Source organism: Tribolium madens, unplaced genomic scaffold, assembly GCF_015345945.1.
Source record: "Tribolium madens isolate multiple individuals breed KSU strain unplaced genomic scaffold, Tmad_KSU_1.1 Scaffold_96;HRSCAF=242;Tcas5.2_LG5, whole genome shotgun sequence".
Taxonomy (NCBI): domain Eukaryota; kingdom Metazoa; phylum Arthropoda; class Insecta; order Coleoptera; family Tenebrionidae; genus Tribolium; species Tribolium madens.
The window spans coordinates 4975869-4987809 of record NW_025401068.1 but is presented as its reverse complement, the minus strand read 5'-3'; the positions used below and the strand labels follow the sequence as shown (position 1 = coordinate 4987809).

Here is an 11941-nt window from a genome sequence, read left to right as displayed (position 1 = left end):
AAGTTTTTTTTGTTGATAAGTTTTTATAGTAAATTGACTCCCTTAACTTGTCCCAACCAAATTTTTTGACAAATGATTATAATAATTTAATTTTTTTAAGATTTGCTAAAGAATTTGATGGAGTCAATATACAACAGTATGTCAACAGATTGAGGGAAGAACAGAACAGAAGAGGGAAAAAAAACATTTTTTTTTTATAATGACCTATTGACACGTGTCAGGGTACATTAACATCCCTAATTACGAATTTGATAAGAAAAATTCTCCATCACGTACAGATTTTAAGTTACAGGAAAATAGTTTTCTCAAATTTTATAGTAAAAATTGTTCATTAAATTAATTGATTTACTAAACAAGAACAATTTTGAAAGATGTAACATAAATCTGTTGTAGATGAGTTTTTTGCAAAAGCTGACTTTCTTTTGCAGGGTGTTTTAACTTCCCTTATCAGGAACCAGCAGTAATCCCCCATCATAGGTGGATCCCTTCTCCCTTGGTACTTCTTTTCCATCGTCAATATATCCTAATCCCCTTGCTCGTCACTAACGGCACCCAAATTTGGGGGAAAAAAATTTAAATGAGAATGGAGAAAATGAATTTCAAGTGTTTCGTTTTTCGGCGATTTTGTCGAACATACTTACATATGATATCTTAAAATGCCTAACTTTAAAATCTGACGTGCTATGGAATTTTCTTTATTATTTTTGAGTTTAGCACATAGAATTGAACAAAAAATAACTGTTTTCTTCTCAGTTACAAAATGCTTGTTGGTAGTGTTATTTTTTCTTTTTAGTGAATCAGAATAATGAAGTTTTAAGTTCAGATTTGCTCGTTTCAGGTGAAGCAAAAAATGTTTTTCCTTTGCAGTTTTGGCGTAAAATGAAAGCTAAAAAAAATTTCCTCTTATAAACTCAATCCGGGGACACACTGTATGTACATTTGTTTATTATGTTTACTGTCCTTAAAATGCATTGCAACTGGAGATAAGGTGTATTATTTTGTTTCTTGTGTAAATAAATAAGACAATATTTTAATTTGTTTAAATTTGTTATTAATTTTTTTTCTCATTTATCGATTTTTCTGATTTCTTCACACATCGGAAAAATTTTAGTGAATCGATAAACTTCAAAAGAATTTGCATGTCATCACGTTATACGAATAATTCATGCAAAAAATGATAAAAATTAACTAACTCAGTCCGACTCTTACCCCCCACAAGCGGAAAACTATCAATTTACGTCTTCCATATGTCCTTCGCGTGCTTTATAATAGAATATCAGTATAAACAACGATAACTTAATCATGTTAGGGTCAATTATTGGTCATCAGAATACGTACAAAATAATATACATTTTTCTTCATTTGCAAGCATTCAGTCGCCACGAAACAACCAAGAAAAAATGAGCGAGGCAATAGTTTGTGTCAAAGACTTTGAAAAACATGCTTTCAATGTCTTGCCACGAAATGCTCTCGATTACTATCGAAGTGGGGCTGGTGCCGAAGAGACTTTGGCTCATAATAGGAAAGCCTACTCCAAGTAAAGATTTTGAATTTTTTTAATTTACAAAGAAAAATTAAATTGTTTTATTTGTGTTTAGGTACAAAATTAGGCCAAGATGTTTAAGAAACGTTGCCAAAAGAGACCTTTCGACCACTGTGTTAGGCGAGAAAGTCCAAATTCCGATCGGGATTTCCCCCACGGCTATGCAAAGGATGGCCCACCCAGAGGGCGAGTGTGCCAATGCTCGAGGTAAAACCTTTTCTCAACATCAAAATCAAAATAATCAAAACAAAAATATTTTTTAGCTGCTCAGGCCATGGGTACCATCTTCACTTTAAGCACCATAGCAACTAGCAGCATTGAAGAAGTGGCACAAGCGGCCCCCTACTGTACCAAATGGTTCCAACTCTACATCTACAATGACCGAAACGTCACCCGCAGACTGGTCGAAAGGGCCGAAAAGGCCGGTTTCAAAGCCCTAGTCCTCACCGTCGACACCCCCATGTTCGGGCTGCGTCTCGCCGACATTCGTAATAAATTTGTCTTGCCCCCGCATCTTAAATTCGCCAATTTTGCTGGCGACAAAGCCACCGGTATTAACCAAACCGAGTCCGGTTCTGGTCTCAACAACTATGTGAACCGACTTTTCGACCAAAGCTTGGAATGGAAAGACATCAAGTGGCTCCAGAGTTTCACTAAACTACCAATTGTTGTGAAAGGAGTTTTGACGGCTGAAGATGCTCTTATTGCGGCAGATTTGGGGGTACAGGGAATACTGGTTTCGAATCATGGAGCCAGACAGGTTGATGGGACACCAGCCTCGATTGAGGCTCTCCCAGAGATTGTGCGAGCGGTTGGAGACAGAGTCGAGGTTTATATGGATGGGGGCATCACTGACGGTACTAACGTCTTCAAAGCTTTAGCATTGGGCGCAAGGATGGTGTTCTTTGGAAGACCGGCCCTATGGGGCCTGGCCCACAGTGGAGAAGAAGGGGTCAAGAAAATCCTAAATATACTTAAAACCGAACTTGATTATGCCATGGCTATTACAGGGTGTGCTACTGTGAGGGATATTGACCACAGGATGGTCGTACATGAGAGTTATTATAACAAATTATAAAAAATGTGATTATGTAATTAAGTATAGGCAACCAAATATACGTTTTCGGTGTCAAGGACAGTCATGCGCAAATTTGTTTATTTCCTTTGCCCCCAAAATTCCTACTTTTAAGGCAACATATTTAATAACCCTAAACGCGTAATTGTTATGTTATTCCCGGTTCCGGTTTATTTGATTAAAAATACTCTAAAAATCACCTTTTCGGTAATGTTCACATTCTTATCTGTCATCTGTCATTTTTTCCACTGTCAAAATTTGTAAGCTCAACTAATCTTACCCCACGTAATTTGCAATAAATTACACAACTGAACGAAATTATTGCACTAAACGGTAAATATAATTAACTTCAATTAAGTTTGCTCTTAGTTCTGACCAGATTTTGTCGTGTAGTATGTCGTATTGGGGTCCCTACGAAGATCAGATGAATGGAGGATTTCCAGGATGTAATCCAGAATATGTTCAATATTTCAACAACATGTCTTATTATAATGATCCTAATGGTGCCAACTTCAGTGCCGTAAATACGGGTTACAATTATTATGATGGGCAAACGTACCAGAATAATTATCTGGAACAGCCTGGAACCAGTCAGGTGACTAATAATTGGGCCCCAAATCCCTCTAATGAGGATGTTGGAGCCGGAACTAAGAAAAAAACGAATGAAAGGAAGAATTGGAATAACGGAAGGAAGAATGAAAGGTATGGAAGTGGACGCACGTTTACTAGGAGTAAGCCTGAACAAAAGAAGTGTCTAGAAAATGATGAAAAAGTAGATAAGTTTAATCAGAAACAAGACGGAAGGAGTCAAAATAGTAACAGTAGATATAGGAATAATTATAGAAGTAGGGATAAGTATGATTTTTATGATGGGAGAGGGTATGGAAAATATGGGAAGGCTAATAGGAGTTACGAGGATAATGGGGCTAGTGGCCGAGATTGGCGTTCAAATAACACAAATCGCAAGTGCACTAACAACGTGCAAAAGAAGTGTAAGTATCTTTAAATCTATAGATTGCCCAACGTTCAACTTGTTTTACAGTTGACGCAGCCTCGCAGCGTGAACGTCTTGAGCAGATGCTCTCGCGTCGCACACTCGAGTGTCTCGTCTGTTGCGAAAAAATCAAACACACTGACAAAATCTGGACTTGTCAGCAGTGCTACCATATCTTCCACCTCAACTGTACCATCGCCTGGGCAAACTCCTCAAAACTGGATTCTGGATGGCGTTGTCCAGCTTGTCAAAATGTCTGTAGCGACATTCCTAAACAGTACACTTGCTACTGCGGCAAGACTGTGGAGCCACGGCCCCTTCCGGGCGTAGTCCCGCATGCTTGTGGCGAATTGTGTGAAAAAACGCGCCGTTGTGACCACAAATGCACCATTCTGTGCCATCCGGGGCCCTGTCCAGATTGTAACGCTATGGTGGCAAAGCCCTGCGGATGTGGGGTCACCTCACAAACCGTAAAATGCAGCGCTGATACCGAAATTGTTTGTGGGGCCATTTGTGGGAAGAAATTGTCATGTGGGGTGCATGAATGCAGGGCGAAGTGCCACGTGGGGCCATGTATGGAATGCGACAGGGAGTTGCGACAGATTTGTTACTGCGGGAAGGTGGGGCGTAAAGTGAAATGTAGGGAAGAGTTCAAAGGGGCGGAGAATTATTCATGTGGGGAACTTTGTGGAAAGGGTTTGAGTTGTGGGAATCACAAATGCACCAAGGTGTGTCACGAAGGGGATTGTGAGGTGTGTCTTAGAGATGTGGAGGAGGTTAAGACGTGTCCTTGCGGGAGGACTGAATTGAAAGAGAGAAGAGAATCGTGTCTGGATCCTATACCTTGCTGTGATAAAGTAACTTAATTAAATTTGTTAAAATTTTCTTTAATTTAATTATTGTTTCAGATTTGTGGGAAAATACTAAATTGTGGGCAACCCGCAGCCCCCCACTCCTGTAAACTTCCTTGTCACGAAGGTCCTTGTCCTCCATGTCCCCTCACGACTTTGATTCGTTGTCGCTGCGGTCACATGGACCGGGAAATCCCCTGCGGACAAGTGACGACGAAAGCCGACGATGCCCGATGCGAGAAAAAATGTACCAAGAAACGCCTCTGTGGCAAACATCGTTGCAATCAACGCTGTTGTATTGAAATCGAGCACATCTGTCCCCTCCCTTGCAACCATATGCTCGCTTGTGGTCAACACCGTTGCGAGAGGACGTGTCATAGTGGGCGGTGCCCACCGTGCATAGAGACCAGTTTCGACGAATTGTATTGCGAGTGTGGAGCTAACGTTTTGTACCCGCCAATTCCGTGCGGAACGAAACCGCCTCCTTGCAACAATCCGTGTTCTAGGCCACGCCCTTGTGGCCATGACGCCAATCACGCCTGTCACACGGGGGCGTGTCCACCCTGTACCGTCTTATGCAAAAGGTGGTGTTACGGGAAACACGAGCAGAGGTCGGCCATTCCGTGCTACCAAGAGGATTTCAGTTGTGGACTGCCGTGTGGGAAAGCAATGCCATGTGGGGCACACAAGTGTGACAAGCCTTGTCATTTGGGAGCGTGTCCTTTGCCGTGTAAACAGAAATGTAACGTAAAGAGAGTTCAATGCGGGCATCCATGCGGAGTCACGTGTCACGAAGGGGCGTGTCCAGACACGCCCTGCAAACAAATGGTACCGGTCACGTGCCCTTGTGGGTTGCAGAAAGCGACAAGGCCTTGTATTGAGTTAGCCGAGGCGTACAAGGAGATCGAAATGGCGAGTTTGAAGGACAAAATGGCCGATTTATTAAAAGATCAAGCTGTGGATATCAGCGATATTGTTAACAAACCCAAAAGACCATCAATTTTAAAAATGTATTTTTTTTTATTTTTGTAGTATACAAGGTGTCCTAATTAAATTTTTATTTTCAGATTGGAATGCATGGAAGAATGTCGGGTTCTCGAACGCAACCGGCGCCTAGCTATAGGTCTCCAGATCCGCAATCCCGATTTGAGTCAAAAGCTAACTCCCCGTTATTCCGATTTTATGCGAAATTGGGCGAAGAAAGACTCCCAGTTTTGCCAAAAAGTCCACGATAAATTAACCGAGCTAGTTCAATTGGCCAAGCAGAGCAAACAGAAGAGTCGTTCATATTCTTTCGAGTCAATGAATAGGGATAAAAGACATTTTGTGCACGAATATTGTGAACATTTCGGGTGCGAAAGCGCCGCTTACGATGCAGAGCCAAACAGAAATATCGTCGCGACAGCTTTCAAAGATAAGTCTTGGTTGCCGAGTATGAGTCTATTAGAGTTTATTCAAAGGGAAAACGGGCAAAGGAAAGTTCCAGGGCCGGTTTTGAGCAAAGGGACGTTAGGGAAATCGGAAACTGTTGCCTTGAAATTGCCCGGAAGGGGACAGAGGAGTACGCCACCAGGAGAAACCGTGGATTATTTCGATAACCCCCCAGTGTAATGTTTATAACGTATTATGTTTAGTATTTTTGAAGGTTAATAAATTGGTTTGTAAAAAATGCGTTCATTACATTTATTGTCGTAAATAGGTATACATTCAACATTTAACAATAATCAGATATATGAACATCCAAATCTCCAGGACGTTAAATAATTGGGGTAAATAAGGAATGCTTTAACTAAAAGTGCAACAACTGTTGGTTTTGCGAGCCGTTTTGTAAAATGCTTTCGACTGCATACTTAATCCTTCAGATTTGGACACTAAGTCGTCCAGTTTTTCGCCGCGTTGAAGTACACTTTCAATTGCATGGTGCTGGAAAATAGACACGCTATAATACCAAAAACGAATAAAAATCCACTTACTAGTATTATTTTAGTTTCATCCAAATCCTCTTGTATTTTAGTCATAGCGTCTGCTTCTCGAGGATTTTGATATTTGGATAAATAAGTGTTGAGTTGCGGAAATGCAACTTCGCGTTCTGTTAAATTCGGCCAACTTGAAGCAGGAATCTTTTGACTAAATTCGTCCAAAATCTTAGTAATTAAAGTGTGTGAAACCCTTGTAGGGTACTCGTGATCTGATATAACAACGCCGGCTAAATTATCGGCTCTGACATAAACGTGACACATATATTCTAAAAAAGTGTTACACCATTAGTTTGATTATGATTTTAAGTGTTTATGGAAAAAACCTCCTTCCTTTACAGACTGACGTGATGCAGGTATTGTTCTTTCTACGATTGTTTTACAAAAAAATGTCATGAATTCTTCCACTGATCCTCGTTGAAAAAAACTAAAACTTTGTAGGTCAAAGGCTGATTTTAACCATGTTGCACTTGTAGGTCCTTTGTACAAAACACTGATACAATATAACTTGACCATATTTAATGATTTTTTTGAAAATTAAAACACAATTACATTAAACATGTCTCACGTATACCTTACTTGAGTCTTTCTAAAAGTTAAATCACAAAGTTTACTGTAAACCAATTAAATAAACATAATCTCTTAATAAACACAGAACGAATAATGAAATTTGACAGGTGTTAATTTTTTACTGACAGATGACGTTGATCTCAGGTTGACCAACATTTATATTTTTTTTAATTAAATAAAATTAATTAAATAGAATAATAGAATATAATAAATATGAGACGTTAAATATCGGTAATAATTGTTTTTAATTAATTTTTCCCATTTTTATTTTAATGTTTAATTTTGATTTTTGAAGTTATGAAGTTATCACACAAGGCTGCCAACAACCCAGCCGTCTGCTGTCAATTTTGATTTAAGTTATATTTTAAATAATTAATAATAATTTTAATTAATTGCTGGGAAAGAAACTAATTTTTTACTCAGATTGCAAGTGGGAAAACATGGGGGACACCGGCATTTGCAAGATCAAGCCCGAGTAATAATATTTTCCCATGTGATATAACCTCAAAGTTTTTAACAAACTCGATCATTTTAGATTTATCCTCACAGAACGTCCCAGAGAATTAGTATTAGAGTGCGTTTCCGATAAGGATAAACGAAAATTGAGTGGTAGCGATGAAACACCTCTTCAAAAAAAAACCAAATTGTCAAAAAGTGAAAAAAAGAAACTTCGAGGTCAAAATAAATCACGGGGCCCCACTTTTAGGTGTACCCAGGAAATGGAGTTATGTAATACTTTAATTAATTTGAATCTTGGGGAAGAGGCGCCGAAATGTGAACGAAAGAATTGCCAGTTTTTGCACGATATTAACGAATATTTGAGAATCAAACCTAAAGATATTGGTATTATTTTTGTTTGAGTGTTGTTTTATATATTAATCGATGATTTTAGGGGAGATTTGCTACAATTATGAAACTTTTGGAAAATGTGGTAGAGGTTTGGCGTGCAGGTTTGGTTCTAGTCACATTACACAAGGGCGAAATAAAATTAATTCAGAAAAATTAGTAGAAACAGCCCAAGTAAAAAATCAGCTAACGCACGAACTCCAAGTCGCGTTGCGCAAACGGACCTACAATTTCGATTTTGCTGAGGCTTTAATTAAATCCAACGACAAGAAAAGTGTAATTTTGTCTTTTTGTTTAATAATTGTAATTGAATTTGGTGGATTTAGGACAACAATATAACAAGTGGAGCTATCACCGATGAGGATTTAATAAAATTAACTCAAAGAGAAAAAAAGAAAATTGATTGGAAGGACAAATTAGTCTTGAGTCCTTTAACAACAGTTGGCAATTTACCGTTTAGACGAATTTGCAAAGAATTCGGGGCGGATATAACCTGTGGCGAAATGGCAATGTGTTCTTCGCTTCTTCAAGGGGCTCCCCAGGAGTGGGCTTTAGTGAAACGTCACCACAGTGAAGACATTTTTGGGGTTCAACTGTGCGCCAACAACCCACATTTATTGACCAAATGTGGTCAAGTTTTACAACAAGAGGCCGAAATTGACTTCATTGACTTAAATCTAGGGTGTCCAATTGAATTAGTCTATAAAGAAGGGGGCGGTTGCGGATTATTGAGACGCCAAAGGGTTCTTGAATCGTGTGTTAGAAACCTGAGTCAATTACTAACTATTCCTATGACTGTTAAGACTCGTACTGGGGTTTATAACAACGAAAATTTGGCACATATTTTGGTAAATTTCTAAAAAATATTTTTTTGTTTTACTTAAATGGTTGTAGGCTCCGAAATTCCGAGATTGGGGGGCTAGTCTTATCACAATTCATGGCCGGTCCCGTGAACAACGTTACACCAAACTCGCTGACTGGAATTATATTAGAGAAGTGGCCCAAGCTGCAGCCCCCTTGCCGGTTTTAGGCAATGGCGATGTTTTAGGTTATGAAGATTACAAAACAGCATGCGAGAATTGCCCCGAGTTGGCCGGAGTCATGATTGGACGGGGGGCCCTCATCAAGCCCTGGATTTTCACCGAAATTAAGGAACAAAAACTGTGGGATATCAGCAGTTCTGAGCGTTTTGACATTTTGAAAAAATACTCAAATTATGGATTGGAACATTGGGGTTCTGACAATAAAGGAGTGGAAAATACTAGACGCTTTATGTTGGAATGGTTGTCTTTTTTGCATAGATATGTGCCAGTTGGCTTATTGGAAAAACCACCCCAAAAAATCAATGAACGGCCCCCATTTTACCAGGGACGCGACGAGCTTGAAACGTTAATGGCGTCCACTTCCGCCAGCGATTGGATTAAAATTAGTGAAATGCTCTTAGGGCCTGTGCCGGAAAATTTCCAATTTTTACCAAAACACAAAGCGAATTCTTACAAATAAATTTTTGAAAAAGATTTGGAGTATTTCATTTTGTTTAGTTGGTGCCCGAGAAATGTCATCTGTCATTTTTCAAATCGTAATAACGTTTTTCCAGGATTTTTTAATTGGTTTATCTCTGTTATTCTATCGTTTAAAAAGAAAAATAATAAAAATGGGGGAGACGTTTGATTGTGAAGATATAATGAAAAAGTATCAAGAGATGCAAACTGAGTTGGAAGTAACGAATCAGACTTTGTACGACTTGCGGAGAGAAATAAAAATAAGTCACAACCTTGAATTTGAATATCAAGACGAAATAAGGGTTTTACAGTCTCAGGAGCAAGAGTTGAGACAGAAAGTGTTGCAGGGAGAAGAGGCTATTGTAGATCTGAAGGCGTCCTACAACGAGCGAATTAATACTTTAACGGAGGAGTTGGCCAAAAAAGAGGACGAAATAGACGGTTTGAAAAAAGAATTAGAACGATTAGACGACATTGTAAAGAAATTCGATTCGCAAAATCCAAAAAGTGATAATAACTTACTTGATGAAATAAGCAGACTAGAAAACCTGAATGTTGATTTGAATGAAAAAGTTTGTGACTTACAGGAGTCTCTGGAATTGAGTGAGCAAAAAAACATTAACCTTCAAGAAAGGGTAAAAAATTTAGAATCATTAACGGAGGACTACAAAGAGAGTCTCAACTGCAAAAGAGAAGAACTTGAGGAAGCACACACCTTATTAGAAAATCTCAAAGATGAGAATCTCACTCTGAAGTCAGAATTGGATTTGATCAATAGTAAGCCTCGTGATGACCAAAGCAAGGGAAATTCGTTATTTGCAGAAGTTGATGACAGGTAAACTTCTTGTAGGTGTAAATATTTAAAATATTAACAAAAAATCTTAGACGTTTACAATTACAACAAAACATGAGTACCATGAAATCACAATATTTGGAAATGAAGCGCGAGAGAGCGTCTCATTTGAAGCAAATCTCAACATTGCGTAACGAAAATGCGCTTTTAATTTCAAAAATGGAAACGGAAATTGAGGATCGAAAAAATGTTGAAGAACAGATTTTGGACACTTACAAGTATGGAGTTTTTTTTCTTCTGATTTTTAAATATTTTTATTACTGTTGCAGAAATCAAATTAAGGTTTTGAATGAGTTAACTGAAAGTTATAAAAAGGAAATTGAAACCAAAGAGAATTTAAATGATAATGTGCCATCTTCAGGTGCTATGAAGTTTTTTGATAACATGCTTGCCACGAAAAAGTAGGTTTTTCATCTGAAATACGTCGTCTTATAATTATTTGTAGTAAAGAAATGGAAGTTTTGAGGCAAGAATTAAAAATGGCTTCGCTGAATCGAACTTCCCTTTCATATGATTTAGCTCAAGCTAAAAGAGAAATTTGGAAGAATAATGTGGAAGCTTTGCAGCTGAAGAATGAAATTGGGCAACTTAAAATTAGGATCGAAGAAATGCAAATGGTCAGTCCAACTGAAAAAACACCTGAACAACTGGACAAATCATCAATTGTGAAAAAAAATGAAACTAAAACTGAAGATTTGTATAAAACCAATAAAGAAAACGAAGGAGGGAACAAAAAAGTACAGTTCAGTGAAGATACACTAGAGCCAAAAGTAACTGACAGAAAGAAAATGAAAGGTGGAAAAAAGCTTGTTTTACAATCTATAAAATATGATTAACTTTATTTACTTATTTATTAATAAATTAATTTTACACGTTGCTACTTATCTTTTTTACTTCTCTGATGTTGCAAATAATCTAAAAGATCATTCAATCCACTAAACTCAGTCCTTCCTTGTGGCTCATTTTTGGGTATTCTTGGCAAAATGCTACCAACCTTGTGTCTAAATTCTTCAAACTGTAAACCAAGAGTTAAATAATAATAATTACAGACAGCTATACCCACATTTTGTGCCCCCGACACTTTCCAAATAGCATAAAATAAAACTCCACACCCTGTCACTGCATACAAAGTGCCCCAACCCAAAGCCCGTAAGGCCAAACTAGCCCCAGTTTCACCCATGGTGCGCGACCCCTCCATCCCTTTTCCGAAAAATTTGGGGTCTTGTTTCTTTGCAGCGGCCAAAGTGGCTCCAAAACCAACAAGGGCTGATATTCCTGAGACACCAGCAAGAAAAATTCCAGCTTAAAAATAGACTGAATGAAAAAGTGATTGGACTATTGGGAGAAATACCTTTCAGTTTGAATTCGGGAGAATATCGCGGTTTTGCGTTGGTGTCCATTTTGAGGTTAGAGTCGCATGATAAGTTTTTTAAAGAAAAGTCAAAGGCAAAATAATTATGAGAGGTTTAAAAAGGCACGAGAGTTGCCTTGAGTGCGGTTATTATTGCTATTGCCTTATTTTGAATAAAAATATGTCCATGACATAGTTTTGAGGTGACGTAAGTGGGAATTTTGAGCGGTATGGAATAGTATGGATATTTCGGAATTTTAAAATAAAAAAAAATATTTGATTTAAATTGTTGTCAAAGTTTTTTGGCAAGTAAGTAATTTAAATAACTTCCTATTATAAAAGAAAAAGTAATTTTTATTTGAATGTGAATAGGATATTGT

At 38.1% G+C, this 11941-nt stretch overlaps 6 protein-coding genes across 7 annotated transcripts; 4 read left to right on the top strand and 2 right to left on the bottom strand.

The window, feature by feature from the left end:
• The first annotated feature begins 1372 nt into the window (after positions 1 to 1372).
• On the top strand, positions 1373 to 2681 carry LOC123013171 (hydroxyacid oxidase 1). The gene is made up of 3 exons (XM_044411557.1): positions 1373 to 1537; positions 1599 to 1750; positions 1807 to 2681. The coding sequence occupies exons 1-3, from the start codon at positions 1401 to 1403 to the stop codon at positions 2619 to 2621; spliced, it is 1104 nt and encodes a 367-aa protein (XP_044267492.1). The 5' UTR covers positions 1373 to 1400; the 3' UTR covers positions 2622 to 2681.
• Positions 2682 to 2730: 49 nt separating this feature from the next.
• Positions 2731 to 6132, top strand: LOC123013170 (protein shuttle craft). 2 transcript variants are annotated; one of them, XM_044411555.1, is made up of 5 exons: positions 2731 to 2951; positions 3012 to 3610; positions 3661 to 4469; positions 4521 to 5473; positions 5531 to 6132. In XM_044411555.1, exons 2-5 carry the CDS (start codon positions 3013 to 3015, stop codon positions 6072 to 6074), a joined length of 2904 nt encoding a protein of 967 aa, XP_044267490.1. In that variant the 5' UTR covers positions 2731 to 2951; position 3012; the 3' UTR covers positions 6075 to 6132. The 2 variants fall into 2 exon arrangements, with proteins under 2 accessions (XP_044267490.1, XP_044267491.1); XM_044411556.1 differs by having other exon boundaries at positions 2998 to 3610.
• On the bottom strand, positions 6133 to 7132 carry LOC123013172 (synaptobrevin homolog YKT6). Its single transcript, XM_044411558.1, has 3 exons — positions 6766 to 7132; positions 6437 to 6708; positions 6133 to 6386 (listed from the first exon to the last, which is right to left on the bottom strand). Exons 1-3 carry the CDS (start codon positions 6953 to 6955, stop codon positions 6249 to 6251), a joined length of 600 nt encoding a protein of 199 aa, XP_044267493.1. The 5' UTR covers positions 6956 to 7132; the 3' UTR covers positions 6133 to 6248.
• A 198-nt stretch (positions 7133 to 7330) lies between these two features.
• LOC123012436 (tRNA-dihydrouridine(47) synthase [NAD(P)(+)]-like) lies at positions 7331 to 9370 on the top strand. Its single transcript, XM_044410350.1, has 5 exons — positions 7331 to 7484; positions 7545 to 7852; positions 7902 to 8131; positions 8182 to 8703; positions 8750 to 9370. Exons 1-5 carry the CDS (start codon positions 7450 to 7452, stop codon positions 9356 to 9358), a joined length of 1704 nt encoding a protein of 567 aa, XP_044266285.1. The 5' UTR covers positions 7331 to 7449; the 3' UTR covers positions 9359 to 9370.
• A 33-nt stretch (positions 9371 to 9403) lies between these two features.
• Positions 9404 to 11086, top strand: LOC123012437 (protein Spindly). The gene is made up of 4 exons (XM_044410351.1): positions 9404 to 10192; positions 10243 to 10428; positions 10480 to 10611; positions 10656 to 11086. Exons 1-4 carry the CDS (start codon positions 9411 to 9413, stop codon positions 11044 to 11046), a joined length of 1491 nt encoding a protein of 496 aa, XP_044266286.1. The 5' UTR covers positions 9404 to 9410; the 3' UTR covers positions 11047 to 11086.
• LOC123012438 (transmembrane protein 242) lies at positions 11021 to 11805 on the bottom strand. The gene is made up of 3 exons (XM_044410352.1): positions 11562 to 11805; positions 11274 to 11512; positions 11021 to 11225 (listed from the first exon to the last, which is right to left on the bottom strand). Exons 1-3 carry the CDS (start codon positions 11608 to 11610, stop codon positions 11088 to 11090), a joined length of 426 nt encoding a protein of 141 aa, XP_044266287.1. The 5' UTR covers positions 11611 to 11805; the 3' UTR covers positions 11021 to 11087.
• Positions 11806 to 11941: the final 136 nt, after the last annotated feature.

Bases quoted from the DNA above. Each gene is read 5' to 3' on its own strand.
- LOC123012438 (XM_044410352.1), bottom strand. From the start codon at position 11,610: ATGGACACCAACGCAAAACCGCGATATTCTCCCGAATTCAAACTGAAA. The intron at 11,513-11,561 runs GTATTTCTCCCA...TCTATTTTTAAG, and splicing joins TCCCGAATTCAAACTGAAAG to CTGGAATTTTTCTTGCTGGT. The intron at 11,226-11,273 runs GTGGGTATAGCT...CTTGGTTTACAG, and splicing joins AAGTGTCGGGGGCACAAAAT to TTTGAAGAATTTAGACACAA.
- LOC123013171 (XM_044411557.1), top strand. From the start codon at position 1,401: ATGAGCGAGGCAATAGTTTGTGTCAAAGACTTTGAAAAACATGCTTTC. The intron at 1,538-1,598 runs GTAAAGATTTTG...ATTTGTGTTTAG, and splicing joins AATAGGAAAGCCTACTCCAA to GTACAAAATTAGGCCAAGAT. The intron at 1,751-1,806 runs GTAAAACCTTTT...AATATTTTTTAG, and splicing joins CGAGTGTGCCAATGCTCGAG to CTGCTCAGGCCATGGGTACC.
- LOC123013170 (XM_044411555.1), top strand. From the start codon at position 3,013: ATGTCGTATTGGGGTCCCTACGAAGATCAGATGAATGGAGGATTTCCA. The intron at 4,470-4,520 runs GTAACTTAATTA...TTATTGTTTCAG, and splicing joins CTATACCTTGCTGTGATAAA to ATTTGTGGGAAAATACTAAA. The intron at 5,474-5,530 runs GTATTTTTTTTT...TTTTATTTTCAG, and splicing joins AGACCATCAATTTTAAAAAT to ATTGGAATGCATGGAAGAAT.
- LOC123012436 (XM_044410350.1), top strand. From the start codon at position 7,450: ATGGGGGACACCGGCATTTGCAAGATCAAGCCCGA. The intron at 8,132-8,181 runs GTAATTTTGTCT...TGGTGGATTTAG, and splicing joins AATCCAACGACAAGAAAAGT to GACAACAATATAACAAGTGG. The intron at 8,704-8,749 runs GTAAATTTCTAA...AAATGGTTGTAG, and splicing joins AAAATTTGGCACATATTTTG to GCTCCGAAATTCCGAGATTG.
- LOC123012437 (XM_044410351.1), top strand. From the start codon at position 9,411: ATGTCATCTGTCATTTTTCAAATCGTAATAACGTTTTTCCAGGATTTT. The intron at 10,193-10,242 runs GTAAACTTCTTG...AAAAAATCTTAG, and splicing joins TTTGCAGAAGTTGATGACAG to ACGTTTACAATTACAACAAA. The intron at 10,612-10,655 runs GTAGGTTTTTCA...AATTATTTGTAG, and splicing joins AACATGCTTGCCACGAAAAA to TAAAGAAATGGAAGTTTTGA.
- LOC123013172 (XM_044411558.1), bottom strand. From the start codon at position 6,955: ATGGTCAAGTTATATTGTATCAGTGTTTTGTACAAAGGACCTACAAGT. The intron at 6,709-6,765 runs GTTTTTTCCATA...ACACTTTTTTAG, and splicing joins TCAGTCTGTAAAGGAAGGAG to AATATATGTGTCACGTTTAT. The intron at 6,387-6,436 runs GTAAGTGGATTT...TCTATTTTCCAG, and splicing joins ATGAAACTAAAATAATACTA to CACCATGCAATTGAAAGTGT.